The sequence below is a fragment of the Nicotiana tomentosiformis genome, chromosome 1 (genome assembly GCF_000390325.3).
Source record: "Nicotiana tomentosiformis chromosome 1, ASM39032v3, whole genome shotgun sequence".
Classification (NCBI taxonomy): domain Eukaryota; kingdom Viridiplantae; phylum Streptophyta; class Magnoliopsida; order Solanales; family Solanaceae; genus Nicotiana; species Nicotiana tomentosiformis.
This window is the reverse complement of record NC_090812.1, coordinates 124,071,728-124,096,255: the sequence shown is the minus strand read 5'-3', so window position 1 is coordinate 124,096,255 and position 24,528 is coordinate 124,071,728. Positions and strand designations below refer to the sequence as shown.

Here is a 24,528-nt window from a genome sequence, read left to right as displayed (position 1 = left end):
ATGTAGGTATGTGTGAGATGTCGGCTTGCCTAGTACTACAATAGGCGTCATCACGACAACTCGAGGTTTGGGTCATGACACCTAAAGATTCGTTCTTCCACATGCACGTTATGATTGGACTCATCTAAGGCTACACAATTTTAAATCTATCAGTGAATATAATTCTGCTATGTTCAGAATTATTTCCCAATTAAAATTATGTGTTGATAATATTACTGATCATGATATGTTGGAGAAAACTTTTGCCATTTTTTATGCTTCGAATATGCTCCTGCAGAGCAATATCGAGAGATGGGATTCAAAAAATATTCTAAAATTATCTCACATCTTCTTATAGCCGAGCAACATAATGGACTATTAATGAAAAACCATGAAAGTCGACATACTGGTTCTTATCCACTCCTTGAAGTGAATGAGACGAACTTCCACCAAGCTAAGTGTGGAAGAGGTGGTGGCCCCAGTCGTGGTCATGGCCGTGGTCGGGGAAGAAACTCTAATCATGGTAATAATAATAATAATAATGCACCAAAGAACCCTCCTCACCACCAGCAGTGGAAAAGGAAGGAACAAAAGTATGAAGCGGTGCAAGCAACAAATGCAGAAAATGCTTGCTACAGATGTGGAGGAAAAGGGCACTGGTCACGTACTTTCCGTACGCCAAAGCACCTAGTTGACCTTTATCAAGCCTCCCTAAAGAAGACAAAGAAAAATGCTGAAGCAACTTTTATTTCTTAAGATACTTTAGACTTTATGCATTTGGATGTAGCTGATTACTTTGCACTCCCGGATGGAGAAACAAGTCATGTGATCGGTGATGAAATCTATAGAATTATAAATATTTTAATTTTTGTTGATTGTAGTAGATAGTATGGTTATGTAATTGTTGTATATAAATAAAAGTTGTGCTTTGACAATGATGTTTACTATCATATTTATTTTGTTTATGTCATTTTGAAGAATATGGATAATCTTCAAATTATGTTTGGATCAAAGACCAATCATGAAGATATTTGTGTAATTGATAGTGGAACAACTCATGCCATATTCAAAGATCAGAAATACTTTTCTTATTTGCATAAGGAAAAAGCAAATGTTTCAACAATTTCTAGCAATATAAGTTTGATTGAAGGCTCCGTAAGAGCCACTATATTTCTGTCTAAGGGAACAAAACTTATTATAGACAATGCATTATTCTCCTCCAAATTTCGAAGAAACTTGTTGAGTTTTATAGATATCCGCCGAAATGGGTATCATGTTGAGACGATAGATGAAATGAATGTGGAATATCTTTGTATTATAAAGAATGTTTCTGGCCAGAAGTGCATTGTAGAAAAGTTACCATCTTTATCTTCTGGCTTATACTATTCAAAGATTAGTACAGTTGAAGCACACTCTATCGTAAACCAGAAGTTTACTGATTCAAATATTTTTGTGCTTTGGCATGGCCATTTGGGCCATCCTAGATCAATAATGATGAGATGAATCACTGAAAATTCAAGTGGGCATCCATTAAGGAACCTGAAGATTCTTACAAATGATGAATTTTCTTGTGATGCTTGTTATCAAGGCAAAATGATCACTAGACCATCACCAATGAAGGTTGGTATTGAATCCCCTGCCTTTTTAGAATATATGGGGATATATGTGGACCTATTCACCCCCCAAGTGGGTTGTTTAGATATTTTATGGTCCTAATAGATGCATCTTCAAGATGGTCTCATGTGTGCCTACTATCATCTTTCAACCTGACGTTTGCAAAGCTATTAGCCCAAATAATTCGATTAAGGGCACAATTCCCACATTATCCTATAAAGGCTATTCGCCTTGATAATGCTGGAGAATTCTCATCTCAAGCTTTTGATGATTATTGTCTATCAGTTGGGATAAAAGTTGAACATCATGTAGCTTATGCTCATACTCAAAATGGTCTTGCATAGTCATTTATTAAAAGCCTGCAATGGATAGTAAGACCACTACTTATGAAAATAAAAATGCCCACTAATGTTTGGGGCCATGCTATTTCGCATGCAGTATCACTTATCCATCTCAGAATGACACATTATAATAAATATTCTCCATCACAATTAGGTTTTGGTCATGGACTATTTCCCATCTACGAATTTTCAGATGTGCTGTATATGTGCCAATAGCACCACCATAGCGCAGTAAGATGGAACCACATAGTAAGGTTAGGAATATATGTTGGGTTTGAATCATCTTATATTATTCACTATCTTGAACCATTGATAGGAGATTTATTTACTTATCAATTTGCAAATTGTCGATTTGATAAAACAAACTTCCCATAATTAGGGGGAGAGAAAAAGGAAATCAAAAGAGAAATTGTGTGGAAAGTTTCATCATTATCTCATTTCGATCCACGTACCCCTATATGTAATCAGGAGGTCCAGAAGATCATCCATTTATAAAATATAGCAAATCAAATGCCAGACGCATTTACTGATTTGAAAAGGATAACTAAGTCACATATCCCTGTAGAGAATGTGCCTATCCGAATTGATGTCCCAGCAAGACCATCTACTAATATGAGAGCTAGTGAACCCAAAGCACGCTTGAAGCGTGGTAGGCCTTTGGGTTCTAAGGATCGAAATCCTCGAAAAAGAAAATCGACAAATGATCAAAATGATACTATGAAGGGATCTCCTGAAGAGACCCAAGATCTGATTAGTTCTGAGATTCCTGAAGAAATCAATGAACCCGAGACTCAAGTGAGTGAGGAACTTTTAATAAGTTATACTGGTGATGGGATTAATTTAAATCGATCTGAAACAGCGGTGGATAATATTTTTGCATATAATGTTGCACTTAACATTATGCAAGATAGTGACGATCTTGAACCCCGATCTGTTGAAGAATATCGACAAAGATCTGATTGGTCAAAATGGCAAGAGGCAATTCAATCAGAATTGAACGCACTTGCTAAAAGAGAAGTCTTTGGACCAGTAGTCCAAACACTTGCTAATATAAAACTAGTTGGTCATAAATGGGGTTTTGTGTGAAAAAGGAATGATAAAAATGAAATTCAAAGATACAAAGCTCGCCTTTTCGCACAAGAATTCTCACAACGACCTGGAGTCCATTTTGATGAAACATATTCACCTGTTATGGATGCCATAACATTTCGATATCTCATCATTTTAGCACTACATGAAAAGCTTGAAATACATCTAATGGATGTAGTTACAGCTTATCTGTACGGTTCACTTGATAATGAAATTTATATGAAAAAATCTGAAGGATTTAAAATTCCTGAAGAAAATTTAAAATCACGAAAAATGTATTCAATCAGATTACAAAGATATTTGTGTGGTTTAAAGTAATCTGGGCGCATGTGGTATAATCGCCTTAGTGAATATTTGCTGAAAGAGGGTTACACAAATAATGTTATTTGTCCATGTATTTTTATAAATAAAATGACATCAGAATTTGTTATACCTGGAGTTTATGTTGATGACATAAATCTTGTTGGAACTCCAGAAGAGCTCCAAAAGGCAATTGAATATCTTAAAAAGAATTTGAGATGGAAGATCTTGAAAAGACAAAACTTTGTCTTGGTCTACAAATTGAACATTTAGCAGACAAAATCTTTATCCATCAATCTATACAGAAAGGGTCTTATTACATTGTCACGACCCAATTTCACCTATAGGTCGTGATGGCGCCCAACACTACAGCTAGGCAAGCCAACTAATAAATCAAACATACATTGGTTAAACTTTTATTCCAAGAAAATAATAAAATACCAACTTCTACCAATGTGTGTGCCAAGACTCGGTGTCACAAGTGCATGAGCATCTAATAGATTATACAAAACTCTGAATAATGTCTGAAATAAAATAGACAGAATGTAAATATAAGAAGAGATACTGGTAGCTGCAGAACGGCTCAGAAAGGCAGCTCACCACTATGCCTCGGGATGACGTGGATATGAGATGATAGGTCCTCCACTAGTACCTGTCTCACATCCTGCACAAAAAGTATAGCAAGTGTAGTATGAGTACGCAAACAACGTGTACCCAGTAAGTATCAAGCCTAATCTCGAAGTGGTAGAGACGAGATGGCCAACTTTGACACTCACTATGGGTCAATAATAATAATTGAAATAAGACTAGAATATTTAAATCAGCATGATTCCCAGAATATAACAATAATTTATTTAACCAGCATAAATAATTAAATTCCTTCAAAATGCAACAATTCTATATATATATATATATATATATATATATATATATATATATATATATATATAAATCCTTAAATTTCAATAAAATTCCAATATATCAAATAGCTTTACAAGCTGCAATTCAATTTCAATGAATTTTTAATTTATTAAATAGCTTTACAAGCTGCAATAAACCGTCAAAGTATCGTGTAATTAATATTATTATTAAGCACGATTTCTGCCGAGGATGTACGGCCCGATCCAGAGTGTCGTGTACACTGTCGAGGGATGTGCGGCGCGATCCATAGATGCATCTATCCTGCCGAGGCGTTTGGCCCGCTCCACAAGAAAGGAGGACATTTTCTTATGTGCCTCCGGAATGAGAGTATATTTATTATAAGATAAATTCGGAAGGAAGACAATTTCTTTTAACAATTAATTGATTTAAACAGAAAATCAAGCCTATGAGATTTTCATCCTTTAATATATTTATCTAACAATTCACAATATATTCATATATATCAATTAATATTAATTAATCAAAGAATACTATTTACACAAGTAATGCATGCTTTGAGTCCTAAACTACCCGGACTTTAGCATTAATAGTAGCTACGCACGGAGTCTCATCACCTCGTGCGTACGTAGCCCCCACAATTAGCAACAATTATTTAATTTTAATCACCTATGAGGTAATTTCCCCTCACAAGATTAGACAAGAGACTTACCTCGTCTTGCTCCAATTTAATCCACTATAAGGCCTTTTTCACGATTATCCAACTCTGTCTGGCTCGAATCTAGCCAAAATAATACAATCACTAAAAATTATAGGAATCATTTCTATAAGAAAATACTACATTTTTAATAAAAATCCCGAAATTAATTAAAAATTCGTCCGTGGGGCCCACATCTCGGAAACTGGAAAAAGTTACGAAATCCGACATCCCATTCAATTACGAGTCCAACCATACCAGTTTTACTCAAATCCGACTCCGAATTGATACCGAAATCTCAAAAATATTCGTTTCTATGAGATTAATAAAAATTTCCCAAATTTAAATCTCAAAATACTAATATATGGTGAAAACAATGATATACTTGTATATGTAGACCAAATCTGAGTTAGAATCACTTACCCCAATGTTTTTCCCTTGAAAAACTGACAAAAGTCGTCTCTGCTCAAGCTCAAGTTCGTCAAAAATGGCAAATGGGACGAATGTCCTCTTTTATAAACTGCCCAGGCAGCCTTCGGAAATTGGGCCTCGATCGTGGCTTCGATCGTGGCCCTCGAGCATGAGCTTCGGTCATGGCCTCGATCATGGCCTCGAGCTTGGGACATGGTCATGGCCTCGATCAGGCCTCAAGCCTAGGACTCGGTCATGGCCTCGATCAAGTTCGATCTTGGGTCTTGATCCTGGCCCTCGAGCCTTGCCTTCGATCATGGCCCTCGAGCTGGACCTTCGATCATGGCTTCGATACTGAGCCTCGTCCTTGGCTTCGACTCAGGCCTCGATCGTGGGCTCGATTTTTGGGTTCGATCTGGGGCTCGGTATCTGGGTTCGATCTAGGGCTCGATTACAGCCCAGAATATACAGCATAAGGGAAAATTGCGGCAGCTTTTTAAGTCCAACTTTTGATCCGCTAACCATCCAAAACTCACCCGAGGCCCTCGGGACCTCAACCAAATATACCAAAAAGTCCTAAAACATCATACGAACTTAGTCGAACCTCTAAATCACATCAAACAACGCTAAAATCATGAATCATACCCCAATTCAAGCTTAATGAAACTAAGAGTTTTCAACTTCTACATTCGATTTCGGAACCTATCAAATTAACTCCGATTGACCACAAATTTTACACACAAGTCATAAATGACATAACGGAGCTATGAAAATTTTTGGAACTGGATTCCAACTCCGGTATCAAAAAGTCAACTCATCGGTCAAACATCCAAACTTAAATTCTTGTTTTTAGCCATTTCAAGCCTAATTTAACTACGGACTTCCAAATAAGGTTCTGAACACGCTCCTAAGTCCAAAATCACCATACGGAGCTGTTGGAATCATCAAAATTCTATTCCGGAGTCATTTTCTCAAAATGTTGACCGAAGTCAAACTTAGCACTTTAAGGCCAACTTAAGGAACCAAGTATTCCGGTTTCACCCCAAACACTTCCAAATCCCGAACCAACCATCCCCGCAAGTCATAAATTATTACAAGCACATACGGGAAGTTTTATTTTAGGGAACGGGGTTCTAAAAGTTTAAATGATCGGTTGGGTCATTACATTCTCCACCTCTTAAACAAACGTTCGTCCTCGAACGGGTTTAGAATTATACCTGGAGTGCTGAATAAGTGTGGATATCTGCTCCGCATGCCTTCCTCGGCCTCCCAAGTCGCTTCCCCGACTAGTTAGCCCCTCCACTAGACTTTTACTACAAAAATCCTCTTGGACCTCAACAGGCGAACCTATTTATCAACAATGGAAATTGGCTCTTCTTCATAACCCAAGCTATTATCTAGCTGAACTGTGCTAAAGTCTAACACATGTGATAGGTCGGCATGATACTTCCGGAGCATAGATACCTGGAAAACCGGATGAACTCTCGATAGGCTGGGAGGCAATGCAAGCTCATAAGAAACCTCCCCAACTCGTTTCAACACCTCAAATGGGCCTATAAACCTTGGGCTCAACTTGCCCTTCTTCCCGAATCTCATAATTCCCTTCATCGGCGAAACCTTCAAGAGAACTTTTTCACCTACCATAAATGATATCTCACACGCTTTCTGATCCGCGTAACTCTTTTGTCTGGACTGTGCTGTACGAAAGTCGCTCCTAAATCAACTTTACCTTTTCCAAGGCATCCTTTACCAAATCGGTACCATATAACTTAGCCTCACCTGGCTCAAACCATCCGATAGGTGAACGACATCGCCAACCATATAAAGCCTCAAATGGAGCCATCTCGATGTTGGATTGGTAACTGTTATTATAAGCAAACTCGGCCAAAGGTAGGAAACGATCCCACTGACCTCCAAAGTCGATCACATATGCCCTGAGCATATCCTCCAAAATCTGAATTGTCCGCTCTGACTGCCCGTCGGTCTGCGGATGAAAGGCTGTGCTGAGCTCTACACGGATCCCCAACTCACTCTGTACTGCTCTCCAGAAATATGAAGTAAACTGAGGGCCTCTATCTGATATGATGGAAATTGGCACACCGTGCGACCGAACTATCTCCTGAATATAAATCTGAGCCAACCTCTCTGAAGTATACGTAGTCACAACAGGAATAAAATGTGCCGACTTGGTCAACCTGTCAACAATCACCCAAACTACATCAAACTTCCTCAAAGTCCGCGGCAACCCAACTACAAAGTCCATAGTAATTCGTTCCCATTTCCACTATGGTATAGTCATCTGTTGAAGTAGGCCACCTGGCCTCTGGTGCTCATATTTCACTTGCTGGCAATTTAGACATCTAGATACATACTCAACTATGTCCTTTTTCATTCGTCGCCACCAATAATGTTGCCTCAAGTCACGATACATCTTAGTAGCAGCCGGATGAATAGAATACCGAGAACTGTGTGCCTCTTCCAGGATCTTTTTCCTTAGTCCATCCACATTAGGAACACATAGACGATCCTGGAGTCGCAGAACACCATCCGCTCTAATAGTAACTTCCTTGGCACCACCTCGTAGTACTGTTTCACGAAGAACCATCAAGTATGGGTCATCATATTGGCGAGCCTTGATCTGCTCAAATAGTGAATATTGGGCCACCACACATGCAAGAACTTGGCTAGGCTCTGAAATATCCAGCCTCACAAGTTTGTTAGCCAAGGACTGAATATCCGAGGCTAATGGCCTTTCCTCTGCTGAAATGAAAGCCAAACTACCCATACTCTCCGCCTTTCTACTCAAGGCATCTGCAACCACATTTGCTTTGCCCGGATGATACAAGATAGTAATATCATAATCCTTTAGTAACTCCAGCCATTAGCGCTGCCTCAAATTTAGATCCCTCTGCTTGAACAAATGCTGCAAACTGCGATGATCAGTGTAAACTTCACAAGACACCCCATAAAGATAATGCCTCCAAATCTTTAGAGCGTAAACAATCGCAGCTAACTCCAAATCATGTACTGTATAATTCTTCTCGTGGGGCTTCAGCTGACGTGAAGCATATGCAATAACTCGCCTTTCCTGCATCAATACACAACCCAAGCCAACGCGTGACGTGTCGCAATACACTGTATATATTCCCGAATCAGATGGTAACACTAACACGGGTGCTGTAGTCAGTGCTGTCTTGAGCTTCTGAAAGCTTGACTCACAATCATCAGACCATCGGAACTGAACACCCTTATGGGTTAATTTGGTCAAAGGCTCTACAATAGATGAAAAACCTTCCACGAACCGACGATAATAACCTGCTAAACCCAGAAAACTCATGATCTCAGTTGCCGAAGCGGGACGATGCCAATTATGAACTGCCTCAATCCTTTTGGGATCAACTTTAATATCTTCGCCTGATATAATATGTCCCAAAAATGCTACAGACTCTAGCCAAAACTCACATTTAGAGAACTTAGCATATAGCTAAGTTCTCTCAATGTCTGAAGCACTACTCTCATATGTTGCTCATGTTTCTCCTTACTGCGCGAACAGATTAATATGTCATCAATGAAGACAATGACAAACGAATCAATATATGGCATGAATACCCTATTCATCATATCCATAAACGCTGCTGGGGCATTAGTTAAACTGAAGGACATTACCAGAAACTCATAATGACCATATCTAGTCCGAAAAGTAGTCTTCGGAACATCTGAATCCCGAATCTTCAACTGATGGTACCCCGACCTCAAGTCGATTTTAGAGAATACCCTAGCACCCTACAACTGGTCAAATAGATCATCAATACGTGGCAACGGGTACTTGTTCTTAATAGTGACTTTGTTCAAGCGATAATCAATACACATCCGCATTGTTCCATCCTTCTTTTTCATAAATAATACTGGTGCACCCCAAGGCGATACACTCGGTCTGACGAACCCTTTGGCTAGTAACTCTTCAAGCTGTTCTTTCAATTCTTTCAATTCTTTCGGAGCCATGCGATATGGTGGGATAGATATAGGCTGGGTATCTGAAGCCAAGTCGATACAGAAATCAATATCATGATCAGGTGGCATACCTGGAAGATCTGACAGAAATACATCGAAGAACTCCCGAACTATAGACACTGAATCAATAGCCGGAGTCTCTGCAGTAGTATCCCGAACATAGGCTAAATAACACAAATAACCCTTCTCAACCATGTGTTGAGCCTTTATAAAAGAAATAACTCGATTAAATGAACTAACAGGTGAACCCTTCCACTCCAGCTTAGGCAATGCTGGAATAGCCAAGGTAACAGTCTTGGCATGACAATCTAGAATAGCATGATATGGAGATAACCAGTCCATGCCTAGAATAATTTCAAAATCGGTCATCTCAAGCAATAAGAGATTTACTCTAGTTTCATAACCACAGAATGTAATAATATAGGACCGGTAGATCCGGTTCACAATAATAGAATCGCCCACAAGAGTGGACACATAAACAGGAGTACTCAAGGACTCGCGAGAAACACCCAGGAATGGAGAAAATAGAGATGACACATATGAATATGTAGATCCTGGATCAAATAATACTGAGGCATCTTTGCCACAAACAAAAATAATACATGTAATCACGGCATCTGAGGCCTCTGTATCTGGTCTAGCCAAAAAAGCATGGAACCGAGCTGGAGCGCCAACTGGCTGGCCTCCGCCTGGCTGACCTCCACCTCTAGGACGACCCCTACCCACCTGTCCTCCGCCTCTTGGTGGTTGGACTACTTGTGGAGCAACTGGTCCGGTAAGCATAGGCTGCTGACCCTGCTGTACTGGTCTACCTCGAAGCCTGGGGCAAAACCTCCGCATGTGACTGGGATCCCCGCACTCGTAACAACTCTTCGGTGCGATGGGCTGCTGACTAAGTGTCTGGCCTTGGGGACCTGAATACCACTGGGAGGACCCTGAATAGCTGGTGGGCGGTAAGAACTCTCTGGGATAACACTGAGATAAGGTCGTACTGGAGCACCTCGACGAGGTGATAGTGCTGGATATGTGGGTCTGCTGGACTGCCCCCTCACGAACTAACCTCTGCCCCCGGACGGAGCACCTCTGAACTCTCCAGAGTACCTGAACCACTTATCTCTCATAATCTTCTCTCGGCTCCGCTGACATACACCCTCAATCCTCCGGGCTATCTCCACAACTCGCTCATAAGAAGTACCCATCTCAATGTCTCGAGCCATAGTGGCCTGAATACCAGTATGTAAATCGGCTACAAACCTTCGCACTCTCTCCGCCTCAGTAGGGAGTATCATTAGTGCATGGTGAGATAATTCAGAAAACCTCGCCTCATAATCAGTCACTGACATCTGACCTTGCTGGAGCTGCTCAAACTTAAACCGCAACTCTTCCCTCTGGGAGGGTGGAATATACCTGTCCAAGAAGAAACGGGTGAACCTGTCCCAAGTCATGGGAGGAGAATCTGCTGGTCTGCCAAGAGCATAAGACTGCCACCATCTACGGGCTCTACCCTCTAGCTGAAAAGTAGCGAAATCAACCCCATGGGATTCCAATATCCTCTTGTTGTACAGTCTATCCTTGCAACGATCAATGAAATCCTGTGGATCCTCATGTCGCTCACCCTCGAAGACAAGAAGATATAGTCTAGTCCATCTGTCCAATAGTTTCTGAGGATCGGCGGCTACAGCTGGCCTGGGCTCAGGTGTAGCTGCTGCCACTGGCTGGGCTCCACCCACGGGTAGTGCACCCTGGGTCTGATAAACAACAGTTTCCTGTCCATGAGCCTGCGCGGTAGGTGTCTGTGCTCCCCCGCCCACCTGAGATGTGGCTGGGTCTGCCGGAAATAAACCGGCCTAAGTCATATTGTCCATGAATCGCAGCATACGACCCATGACATCCTGAAATCCCGGTGCAAATGTGAAGTCCACCGGAGCTGGCTCTGCCACAGGCAACTCACCCTTCTCCTCAATAATGGGATTCTCTACTGGATCCACTGGTGGCATAACCGGAATAGTCCTGGGATGTCCTCGCCCTCTACCACGGGCTGGAGCTCTCCCTCTGCCTCGGCCTCTAGCAAGTGGGGGAGTAGCTCTTCCCTGGTCTGGAACTTCATTCGAGCACGCTCTCACCATCTGTGAGAAAATAAGAGAAGGATTTTTTAGTGCTACATTAATTGCACGATGGAATGTGAAGAAAGGTAATTATCTAACACCCTATAGCCTCTCGAAGATAAGTACAGACGTCTCCGTACCGATCCGCAAGACTCTATTAGGTCTGCTCATAACTTGTGAGACCTACGTTAACCTAGTGCTCTGATACCATGTTGTCACGACCTAATTTCACCTATAGGTCGTGATGGCGCCCAACACTACAGCTAGGCAAGCCAACTAATAAATCAAACGTACATTGGTTAAACTTTTATTCCAAGAAAATAATAAAATACCAACTTCTACCAATGTGTGTGCCAAGACCCGGTGTCACAAGTGCATGAGCATCTAATAGATTATACAAAACTCTGAGTACTGTCTGAAATGAAATAGACAGAATATAAATATAAGAAGAAATACTGGTAGCTGCAGAACGGCTCAGAAAGGCAGCTCACCACTATGCCTCGGGATGACGTGGATATGAGATGATAGGTCCTCCACTAGTACCTGTCTCAGATCCTGCACAAAAAGTGCAGCAAGTGTAGTATGAGTACGCAAACAACGTGTACCCAGTAAGTATCAAGCCTAATCTCGAAGTGGTAGAGACGAGATGGCCAACTTTGATACTCACTATGAGTCAATAATAATAATTAAAATAAGACTAGAATATTTAAATCAGCATGATTCCCAGAATATAACAATAATTTATTTAACCAGCATAAATAATTGAATTCCTTCAAAATGCAACAATTATCCGTGTGTGTATATATATATATATATATATATATATATATATATATATATATATTCAATAAAATTCTAATATATCAAATAGCTTTACAAGCTGCAATTCAATTTCAATGAATTTCTAATTTATTAAATAGCTTTACAAGCTGCAATAAACCGTCAAAGTATCGTGTAATTAATATTATTATTAAGCACGATTTCTGCCGAGGACGTACGGCCTGATCCAGAGAGTCGTGTACACTGCCGAGGGACGTGCGGCGTGATCCATAGATGCATCTATCCTACCGAGGCGTTCGGTCCGCTCCACAAGAAAGGAGGATATTTTTTTATGTGCCTCCGGAAGGAGAGTATATTTATTATAAGATAAATTCGGGAGGAGGACAATTTCTTTAAACAATTAATTGATTTAAACAGAAAATCAAGCCTATGAGATTTCCATCCTTTAATATCTTTATCTAACAATTCACAATATATTGATATATATCAATTAATATTAATTAATCAAAGAATATTATTTACACAAGTAATGCATGCTTTGAGTCCTAAACTACTCGGACTTTAGCATTAATAGTAGCTACGCACGGACTCTCGTCACCTCGTGCGTATGTAGCCCCCACAATTAGCAACAATTATTTAATTTTAATCACCTATGAGGTAATTTCTCCCTCACAAGATTAGACAAGAGACTTACCTCGTCTTGCTCCAATTTAATCCACTACAAGGCCTTTTCCACAATTATCCAACTCTGTCTGGCTCGAATCTAGCCAAAATAATTCGATACAATCACTAAAAATTATAGGAATCAATTCTATAAGAAAATACTATATTTTTAATAAAAATCCAAAAATTAATTAAAAATTCGTTCGTGGGGTCCACGTCTCAAAATCCAGAAAAAGTTACGAAATCCGACAACGCATTCAATTACGAGTCCAACCATACCAGTTTCACTCAAATCCGACTCTGAATCGATACCGAAATCTCAAAAAAATTCATTTCTATGAGATTAATAAACATTTCCCAAATTTAAATCTCAAAACACTAATTTATGGTGAAAACAATGATATACTTGTATATGTAGACCAAATCCGAATTAGAATCACTTACCCCAATGTTTTCCCTTGAAAAACTGACAAAAGTCGCCTCTGCTCAAGCTCAAGTTCGTCAAAAATGGCAAATGGGACGAATGCCCTCTTTTATAAACTGCCGAGGCAGCCTTCGAAAATTGGGCCTCGATCGTGGCCCTCGAGCCTGGGCTTCGGTCATGGCCTCGAGCAGGCCTCAAGCCTAGGACTCGGTCATGGCCTCGATCAAGTTCAATCTTGGGTCTTGATCCTGGCCCTCGAGCCTTGCCTTCGATCATGGCCCTCGAGCTGGACCTTCGATCGTGGCTTCGATACTGAGCCTCATCCCTGGCTTTGACTCAGGTCTCGATCGTGGGCTCGATTTTTGGGTTTGATCTGGGGCTCGGTATCTGGGTTCGATCTGGGGCTCAATCACAGCCCAGAATATACAGCATAAGGGAAAATTGCAGCAGCTTTTTAAGTCTAACTTTTGATCTGCTAACCATCCGAAACTCACCCGAGGCTCTCGGGACCTCAACCAAATATACCAACAAGTCCTAAAATATCATACGAACTTAGTCGAACCTCTAAATCACATCAAATAACGCTAAAACCATGAATCATACCCCAATTCAAGCTTAATGAAACTAAGAGTTTTCAACTTCTACATTCGATGTCGGAACCTATCAAATCAACTCCGATTGACCTCAAAATTTACACACAAGTCATAAATGATCGGTCAAACTCATCGGTCAAACTTCCAAACTTAAATTCTTGTTTTTAGCCATTTCAAGCCTAATTTAACTACGGACTTCCAAATAAGGTTCCGAACACGCTCCTAAGTCCAAAATCACCATACGAAGCTGTTGGAATCATCAAAATTCTATTCCGGGGTCATTTTCTCAAAATGTTGACCGAAGTCAAACTTAGCACTTTAAGGCCAACTTAAGGAACCAAGTGTTACGGTTTCACCCCAAACACTTTCAAATCCCGAACCAACCATCCCCGCAAGTCATAAATCATTAGAAGCACATACGGAAAGTTTTATTTTACGGAAAGGGGTTCTAAAAGTTAAAATGACCGGTTGGGTCATTACATACATGGACAAAACGCACCCATTGAGTACACCAATGGTTGTTCGATCACTTGAAGTGAATAAGGATCTGTTCCAACCTCCTTAAGAGGATGAGGAACTCTTTGGTCCCAAAATACCTTATCTTAGTGCAATCGGTGCACTTATATATCTTGCTAATGCTACAAGGCCTGACATAGCATTTTCTGTTAATTTACTAGCAGGATATAGCTCTTCTCCTACACGGAGATATTGGAATGGGATTAAGCATATATTGCGATATTTAAAAGGAACTCTTGATATGGGTTTATTTTATTCTAACAAAGGTCGTGCAGATCTTGTTGGTTATGTAGATGCAGGTTATTTATCTGATCCACATAAAGCTCGATCTCAAACCGGGTACGTGTTTACATATGGAGGTACTGTCATATCATGGCGCTCCACAAAATAATCTATTGCTGCTACTTCTTCAAATCATGTCGAGATAATAGTTATTCATGAAGCAAGTAGGGAATGCGTATGATTGAGATCAGTGATTCATTTTATTCAAGAAAAATGTGGTTTGGAATGTGATAAAAGATCCACAATTTTATACGAAGACAATGCTGCATGCATAGCCCAATTAAAGGGAGGATTTATATAAGGAGATAGAACGAAGCACATTTTACCAATATTATTCTACACACATGATCTTCAGAAAAATGGTGACATTAATGTGCAACAAATCCGTTCAAGTGACAATCCGGTCGATTTATTCAATAAATCTTTGCCAACATCAACTTTTGAGAAGATGGTATACAAGATTGGAATGCAGAGACTCAAAATATTTGAAATAAGATTTTTATCAGGGGGAGTAAAATACATGCTATACGTTTTTTCCCTTACTAAGATTTTTCCCACAGGGTTTTCCTTATAAGGTTTTTAATGAGACAACTAGTTATGCGTATTACTAAATATATGTACTCTTTTTTCTTCACTAGGATTTTTTTCCCACGGGAGTTTTCCTAGTAAAATTTTAATGAGGCACATTATCTTTTAATGAACATCCAAGGGGGAGTGTTATAAACATATTATATTATGGATGTTCATTTAGTACTCCGTTGTAAATAAGCTTCCTGAAGAAGCTTATCCATATGGGACTCCGCCGTAAATATATTTATCTATTTAGTACTCTATTAGAAATAAGCCTCTTGAAGAAGCTTATCCTTTCGGTACTCTGTTATGGATAAATATTACCCCCGTTAGAAGATTATCTATATCTGGTACAATGAGCTTATCCTTTCGGTACTCCGTTATGGATAAATATTACTCCCGGTAGAAGATTATCTATATCTGGTACAATAACAGCTTACACTGCTTGCAGTAGCAGCTTACACAGCAGCTTGCAGTAGTAGCTTACAAAGCAGCTTGTAGTAGCAGCTTACAAAGCAACTTGTAATAGCAGCTTACACAACAACTTCCTTTCTTCATGATCTGGAATTTCTGCGAGGAGCTCTGTTCGAGAGGAAGCACTGCTTTCCATCCTCAGACCGATGGCCAGTCTAAGAGGACCATCAAGACATTGGAGGCCGACAGCCAATTGCTGGCTCTGAATAACCAGCCCAGCAATAAGCTCAATTCTTCCATAACATAAGGGGGCGGGCTTGCGTGCGAGCCGAATGACGTAGGTGCACAAGAGTACTTCGTATCAGACTCGACCCTATCTTTCGTAGCATGCATTCCCATCCGTGTCGCAACTGATCGGTAAGCTACGTCTTTTCGGATGATCAGCCACACTGGGACTGAGACACGACCCGGACTCCCACGGGGGGAGGGGGTAGCAGTGGTGAAGGAGGAAGACAAAAGGCAATATTCGAGCCCGATCTGCTAGCCCGCTCTGAAGAATTCATGATTTATATATATTTTTGGCCGGTGCTTCATGCCCTTCTTGAATTGCAATCATTGAGTTCAGATTCAGAGGAGATTTCAGTTCATTATGTATATTAGTTTGAAATTGAATAATATATCAGTTTCTCTCTATACTTGTTTTTACTTTACGGTCTTTATTTTATAATAATAATGATATTAATGGATGCATAATTTTGTGGGAGAGAGTTTTTTGTTTGTCTTATTATTATTAAAGTTGGAGAGTGATTTCTAAAATATACTATCTAGACTTCTAAAGTCTAATAAATAGACGAGTGTCACTCATTCAAATAAGCACTTGAAGAAATGAAAAGAAGTCGTAATATAGAGAGGACGACAAATACAAATTTAATTCCTGAAAACCCCATATCTCGGTCTTATCCGCCAAACCCATTAAAACCAACCTCAAATTTTATCTTCTCTCGTTTCCACTGAATCTGCCCTAGAGGCATCACCCCGAACTGGTTCTTTGGTACAAAATGTCAGGTTGTTGCTTCTCTTTTGCTGCTACAGCATCTACTTCTTCTACTTCTTTACTGTATCTCTTCACTCAAAAGCCTAAATTCTCAGTAGACCATCTTTCCTTAAGTACTTATAATACTCACTTCAACTTCAAGATAAACTCAACAAAACTCAAAGCCCATTTCCCCATTTCTTCTCTTTATCGCTCTTCAATCTTTTTGAGCACTTGTGCTTCTGTGTCTGATGGAGTTGAGGTTGTCCAAGAAGATGACGAAGAAGAAGTTGCATTGTCAGCCGAAGAAGAAGAGGAAATTGAAGAAAAAGAAGAACGCGTTGAATCAGAATCAGTTGAAGGTGGTAGATTGTACGTGGGTAATTTGCCCTTTTCAATGACCTCTTCTCAATTGTCTGAAATCTTTGCTGAAGCTGGCACAGTGGCTAATGTTGAGGTCTGTTTTGAGTTTTTGTTGCTTTGATTGGATTCTTTATACTTTTCTTCTTTGGCTCTTTTCTGTTCATGTACTGAAGTTCCAATTATTTTACTGATTAGGCAACACAATCCTATTACTATCAACTCTAACATTGATCATTGAGATTGGTAATTAAGACTAATTGTCAGTTGAGCAGGTGCCTCTAGTAAGATGCAAAATATCTATCATTGTTGAAAAATGATTTACCTTAAAGTACTATTATATAGGTCAGTTTTTGGGGTATGGTTGGACATAAAGATAGGTGGCATCAAAGTTGGATCCAAGATTTGAACTTTATGGATTCGCATTCGGGATTCTACCACAACTCATATGATTTACATGGTTCGAGATCAATTATTTGTACTAAAGTAAAATTTTCAACACATATACAAGATCCAAGCCACAGCTACTAGTTTCGAATGAACTCATACCTAGAACGCTAAGTGGCATATGGTAGTCATAGAAGTTGTAAATGTGGATTGCTCTTGTCTGATATTTATCAACTTTTTACTAATTATGTAACAAAATCTCATAGCATAGACATTCTGAATTGATTGTTGAGACGGGCAAGACTAATGCAGATGACGTAATTCAAATCCTTAAATCATTTATTATAACGTAGAGGTATTTTTTTATCTTGATGCCGGAGAAAACTGGTTTGCTATTGTGGATTATAACTGAAAGAAGACTTTTAGCATTGAGTAGATTAACGTAGCTGCAGTTGAAACTGGGCTCATGATTTCCAAGTATCAAGCTTTTTTGTACTTTAGTTCAACTTTTGATGGATGTCATATTCGTTTTTAGAATATATGATACAGTGAAACTCATTGTTCTTTTTCTTCATGGATTTATAGATTGTTTATGACAGAGTTACAGATAGGAGTCGTGGATTTGCATTTGTTACAATGGGAAGTGTTGAAGAGGCAAAGGAAGCAATTCGCTTGTTTGATGGATCTGTAAGTTTACACTTTGCTCATCATTTTATTGCAAGGACTCTTTTATGCATTGCTAAGCTGTCAAAAAGAACTTATTTGTCTGGGATACCAAAATATAGTAATACCCTTGTTAAATTTTGATAGTCAATCATTGGGAATATAATTAAGATGATGTGTTATTCGCCTATCTTGAGCTGATGACTTTCTAAAAGGGTAGCCCGGCGCCCAAAACATCCTGCATTCACGCAGGGTTCGGGGAAGGGCCACAAGCCAAGGGGTGTAATGTAGACAGTCTACCCTAATGCAAGCATTAGTCACACGGAGACAACTTAACCGTTGCTCCAAGGCCCCCCTTGGACTTTGTCTCGATAAGAAAACGTGTTTTGTCTCCTATGTCATTCATTGCTCATCTGAGTAATGGATGTTTTTACCTATGCATCTATTAAGAAATGTAGTTAATTATTTTCCTACTACTTTAATTTATGGTAAAGGTATATCAGTGTTCTAAATATGTAACAACTGCAAGATAGATTTCTTCTCTGTGTAATATGTAGCTTGGGTCCTCTTTATTTCTTGGTTTTAACTTGTATAAGGTATTCTTTTATTTTTTCCTCTTTCTAGGGAGAAAAGAGGAATAAACTATTCATCAGTCAAGTTTGACAAAGCTAGTAATCGGGCTGTGTTAGACATTTTTACTACAATTTTACAGAATGCTCTCTAGAGCTTACAAAACGCTCTGAAATATGGCATAGAGAGCGCCTGATGGTCACAGCTCGAAAGTCATCCAAAATAGATTATAGCCATTACTTGTCATTTGGCCGTATCAGAGGGTTATTGCACTCGTTGATGCACGAATTCCCACATTCTCTCCTTGGTGCCTAGAGAAAAGCTTAAATTGAGGACACAACTGTTCACATGATATGGGAAACAAACAGGAATCCTATAAATGCTTTGCAAAGACCAAAAGTTCAATGTTTACCTGCTAGATGGTTATCAAATGAGAAAGATGTGACATGGTCTCAACTTAATAAAGTCAGTATATCAATAATCAATATGGAAGCAATTACAAAAGTTTGAAGTAATCTGTATTTGTCCTTTGTGACCAGTTTGTTTGTCGTATTGATTTAGTCGGACGACTGTCAAATGTACTCTTTTCTTACATTGCCCCTCTTTTCTCTTTCCTTGCTATTTGTGGTGAAATGCTTAACAGCAAGTTGGAGGTCGTACGGTCAAGGTGAATTTCCCTGAGGTTCCAAGAGGAGGTGAAAGGGAAGTAATGAGTGCAAAGATAAGAAGCACCTATCAAGGTTTTGTTGATAGCCCTCACAAATTATACGTTGCGAATCTTAGCTGGGCCCTCACTTCTCAAGGTCTAAGAGACGCTTTTGCTGACCAGCCCGGATTCATGAGTGCAAAAGTCATCTATGACAGGTCCTCAGGAAGATCTCGAGGTTTTGGGTTCATTACATTTTCTTCTGCTGAAGCAATGAACTCTGCACTTGATACCATGAATGAAGTGGTAAGGATAAATAGTGATGAAGTATCTTGGAGGCCTTTTGGCATATCCTTGTTTCTCACAGTTTCTTATATTGCAATTAGGAACTTGAAGGACGGCCATTGCGACTAAATGTGGCTGGGCAGAAAGCTCCCGTATCTTCTCCACCAGTTGTCGAAACAAGTCCTGAAAATGATTCTGACAACAGTGAATTACTTTCTAGTCTCAGCTCATAAGATCACCAAGATTCATAACAGAATCAGCCATTTGAAGAACTGTAGAGTATTATATGCGATGAAGACATGCTTTTTCCAGCTTATGTAACCTTCTTTCAGCCTCTGCTTCTGAAGTGGTAAGCTGTGTTGCTACATTGCGTGTACATTTTCATAATGCACAGGTAACAAATGTATTTTGATTGTAATATAACTCATCGCTAGAATCAATATACTCTTTGTAACGACTCGATAGGTCATTTTGAGTACTAGCCCTTATTTCCGTACTCCGAGACCTCTCATAGCTTCATTAGATGTTATATGACTTGCGTGTGTGGTCCGTGTTGTTTTCCGGAAAGCTTTTACGTGAAATTTTAAAGAAAATGTGAATTTTGGCTTTAAAAATAACTTGAGTTGACCACGGTCAACGTTCTTGGTAAACGACCTCAGATTGGTGTTTTGACGATTCCGGTAGGTTTGTATGATATTTTTGGACTTGTACACGTTTGGTTGGGGTCCGGGGTGACCCGAGCGCATTTCGGCGCATTATGTGGAAGATTGTGAAAAATGAGTTTTCAAGTTGGAATCTTGAGTTTTGATTATCGATTCATGTTATTTGATGTTATTTTGATGATTTGAGGTAGCGAGCAAGTTTATATGATGTTATTACACTTGTGTGCATGTTTGGTTTGGAGCCCGAGGGGCTCGAGTGAGTTTCAGATTGGTTTCAGACCATTTTAGGACTTGTTGAACTGATGATTCGCGAAGCCACTCTCGCGATCGCGAAGGGGAAAAGTTGGGGCAGGGCTAGGGCTAGGGCTGGTTACTCTTCGCGAACGCGAGAGGTGGGATGCGAACGCAAAGCCTTGGGGGGATTACCCTTCGAGAACGCGATGCTTTGGGAGATCTGGGGGGATGGCAGGTGGTCCTTGATCGCGAACGTGGCCAACACCTCGCGAATGCGGAGGCTTGGCAGGGGATGCCTTCGCGAACGCGATTTGGACCTCGCGAACACGAAGGCCTATGGGTCAGTGCTCTTCGTGAACACGTCAGGTGCTTCGAGAACACGAAGAATATCTGACGCGCAACTATTTAAAAGCTGAAAGTCGGGATTTATTCATTCAACACCATTTTTGAAAGCTCTGCTCGGACTAGAGAGGATTTTGAGGAGATTTTCATCCCAACTTCATTGGTTAGTAAATTTTAACTAGTTTTGATGTATTTTCATAATCATCCATTGATTTTTAACCTTAATCTATGAATTTCATGGTAGAAATTAGGGGTTTTGAGTAAAAATTAGGGGTTTTGTAAAATCGAGATTTAGACCTCAAATTGAGATCGGAGTTTGAAACAAATCACATAATCGGGCTCGGGGTGAATGGATAATCGGGTTTTGGTCCGAATCTCGAGTTTTGACCAAGCAAGCCCGGGGTTGACTTTTGTTGACTTTTTCAATTTCATTAAAGATTGAATCTTTTTCACTCGTGGGTAGTTTCTAAAGCTTATTTTGAATTATTTGAACTATATTTGGCTCGATTTGATTGGGTTGGAGGCTAATTTTAAAGGAAAAGTTGTTGATCATTGATTTGATTGTGGGAAGAGGTAAGTATTGTGGTTAACCTTGACTTGAAGGAATTAGGACTTGATTGGTTTATTTGCTACATGATTTATGTGTGGGGACAGCGCATATGCAAGGTGACGAGTGTATATACGTAGTCATGGGTTAAGCATGCGGGTTGGGGTATTTATTTGTTATCTTCAATTATTTCACGCCTTCATGTAATTCATGTTAATACATGTTAAATGCTTTAGTTGTTACTTGCTCTTACTTGTTAAATTTATGCCTTTATTCATTACATGCTTTAATTTGCTAACTGTTTCCATGTATTCGTGCCTTTATTTATTGACTGACTTTATTTGTTCATGCATTTATCTGTGCCTTTATTTATTGATTGCCTTTACTTGCTTTATGACCTTGCGAGTTATTAGATAGCTATTTTTATCCACTTTATGTCTTTTATTATGTAATTCTCTTATTGTGTTTTATTTAAGATACGCCTTAGTTGGTTGTAGTTGTACATTTATATTATTATTGTGTAGGGTCGGGTTGCATGATGCAACGGTTATTAGTACTATTGTGTGGGATAGGGTTGCACTCCGCAACAAATATTGGTATTACAGTTTGGGATCCGGTTGCAGGCCGCAATATATATATATATATATATTAGGTTGCGCGTCGCAACAGATAAGACATATTATTTATATATATTTATGGATTGGGTTGCGCGCCGCAACGGAAAAGATATATTGACTGTTCATAACTGTTGATTACGGTATCCGTGTTGAATTGAAAAGTTAAGCATAGGTGTTATTCTGGGACTCCAATTTTATGTTAAATTCTTGTTTATATTCATTTAGGTTTATAGTAAGTGCCTTTTTATAGCCTCGTTACTACTTCGTCAAGATTAGACTCGGTACTTACGGAGTACATGAGATCGTTTGTACTCATATTACACTTTTGCACTTCTTGTGCAGATACTGGTGTTGGTCCCAACAACAATTAGTGGAGGCTCGCTCGGATTAACTTTTCACGGAGACTTGAGGTAGAGCTGCACGGCGATCGCAGTCTCTGAAGTCCCTTGCCTTAGTTTTACTGTTTATTTTGTTTCAAATAGTTATATTCCATTCAAACATTGGTTGTAGCACTTTTACTATGCTCGTGAACTTGTGACACCCGATTCTGGGATTTGATTAGTCAGTGTTTGAAGTTATTATATCTATTTTGAGTTTCTACAACTTTATTTCTTATTAAATTGCTTTCAAATTGGTTTTAAAATGATTAGTTGTGTACTAATGTTGGCTTGCCTAGCAAGTAGACGTTAGGCGCCATCACGGCCCCGCGGTTGGAATTTCGGGTCGTGACACTCTTGCAAAATGCTCAATGCTCATATGTTCAGCTACTTATTATTCCCTTTATCATGCTCATTCTATATTTTAAATTTTTATTTCTGATTGTCGCAGTAAATTTTAATTGTAAATCATAATTTTTCTCAAATATTTATGCTCAATTACATATAAGGTTTCTTGCTTCCTTATTATATGATGAACAAATTATTTTTCTGGTCATTCTAATTAATATTTATCTGTTGGAAAAACAATTTCTAATGTTTTTTCGGTGGTTCTCCAAACACTTCTAATTAAGTGTTAAATTTTTTAGGAAATGGTCATTGTAAGTTACAAGTAAAATATCCTTGAATTTACTCCCTGTAAGCATTAGTTTATTCTAAAACATTCCAGTATTTAGTTGGTTTGTCTTATTTAATAAGTTCAGTTTGGTAAAAGAGAAACAGTATCCGTGATTCCATGAACTTGATTTAAAATTTTAAAATACCTGCACATTCCAGTTTTGAAAACGGTGGCTTTCTCAGCAGGATGACCATGTTACAGGCTCTTAAACATATTTCGTATCAAGTCTACGTGGAATATATGAATTAATCAGATACATAACTTTTGCTAGTATTGACTCATTCTTGCAAAACTTTATATTAAATGTGTTAAAACATGAGAAATAAAAAGGGGTAAGTAACCGAATTTCTTTTTGTTTGATTCCAATTAGAAGAATGACATTTTCGATAACGAATTTCATTGTACGATAATTTACTTTTATCAACCCAAAAAGTGGGGACGAGGGTTTTCCTCTTCAGTCTAACTAATATAAATGTGGTTTTAGGTTAAATATGTAGCCATTTTTTATGCTTTCTGACCCTAAGGTTCGTCTTGATGATATGAATCTTATATATTATTTACAGAACTCCTTTTTTTGTTTTTTAATTTTCCAAATATATGCGAGCTTGACAAAAAGAACTAACAACAAGTAAACTAGTTATGCAAAGCAAAATTTGAACAAGAACTAAGGGAGAAAAAGGTGTGATCCATATTTGAAGAAGGCCAATGAGACCTGTACTGAAATTACTTTTTGAGGTATTTTCTTTCACATCAGAAGGGAATATAATACTATTGATAGAGTTTGAAATCTTCACCTCAACGGTACCATTTGAGCTAGCACTCAGCCCTAAAGTTGAAGTCCTCAAACCCGATAAAAATATACTTTACATTTTTATTCAAGTGATATGCGAGTAGTTTTACCGAGTGTTTATTTTCTATTTCAACCACTGTTACTGTTCTTAATTCATCAGGAGCCATATAAAAATCTGAATAAATTTTGCATTGAGATGTAATAGTTGTTTACCAAAATAAATATGTTCACAAAATTGAAAAGTTATGTTCACAAAATAAATATGTTCACAAATTTTGCATTGAGATGTAATAGTCGTTTGTAGAAGTTCCTCAATCTAAATTCTAAAGCAATCGAGTCGACTATCAATAATATTGATTAGACGTTGACGGACCAATCTCATTTATACTTAAGGTACTATTCGCCTAAACGTTATATTCCTAACATTTTTTAATTAGTTTGTATCTAGCACTCATTGATTCAACTAATTTAAATTTGAGTCATGTAGAATCTATTAAAGGACAACCGCTTCCTATTAGAATTATTTTTTTTAAGCCGATTAAGTATAAAAGATCTTATCCATCATATCACATCCTTTATCGGAGATATCATATTTGAAAGTACAATTAGAGGATTGAAATGTCTTGAGACTCCATCTGAAGCAGGTGATTCGAGGGTCCTTTTTTTCTTTT

At 38.8% G+C, this 24,528-nt stretch overlaps 1 protein-coding gene across 1 annotated transcript; it reads left to right on the top strand.

Annotated features, from left to right (window-relative positions):
* The first annotated feature begins 16,607 nt into the window (after positions 1–16,607).
* On the top strand, positions 16,608–22,617 carry LOC104086630 (33 kDa ribonucleoprotein, chloroplastic). The gene is made up of 5 exons (XM_070191026.1): positions 16,608–17,158; positions 18,034–18,135; positions 19,325–19,633; positions 19,714–19,961; positions 22,357–22,617. Exons 1-4 carry the CDS (start codon positions 16,727–16,729, stop codon positions 19,843–19,845), a joined length of 975 nt encoding a protein of 324 aa, XP_070047127.1. The 5' UTR covers positions 16,608–16,726; the 3' UTR covers positions 19,846–19,961; positions 22,357–22,617.
* Positions 22,618–24,528: the final 1,911 nt, after the last annotated feature.

What these genes read in the sequence shown, in the direction of transcription:
- LOC104086630 (XM_070191026.1), top strand. Translation starts at nt 16,727, where the DNA reads ATGTCAGGTTGTTGCTTCTCTTTTGCTGCTACAGCATCTACTTCTTCT. An exon ending in TTCGCTTGTTTGATGGATCT is followed by an intron (nt 18,136 to 19,324) that starts GTAAGTTTACAC and finishes AATGCTTAACAG; the next exon opens with CAAGTTGGAGGTCGTACGGT. An exon ending in TTGATACCATGAATGAAGTG is followed by an intron (nt 19,634 to 19,713) that starts GTAAGGATAAAT and finishes TATTGCAATTAG; the next exon opens with GAACTTGAAGGACGGCCATT.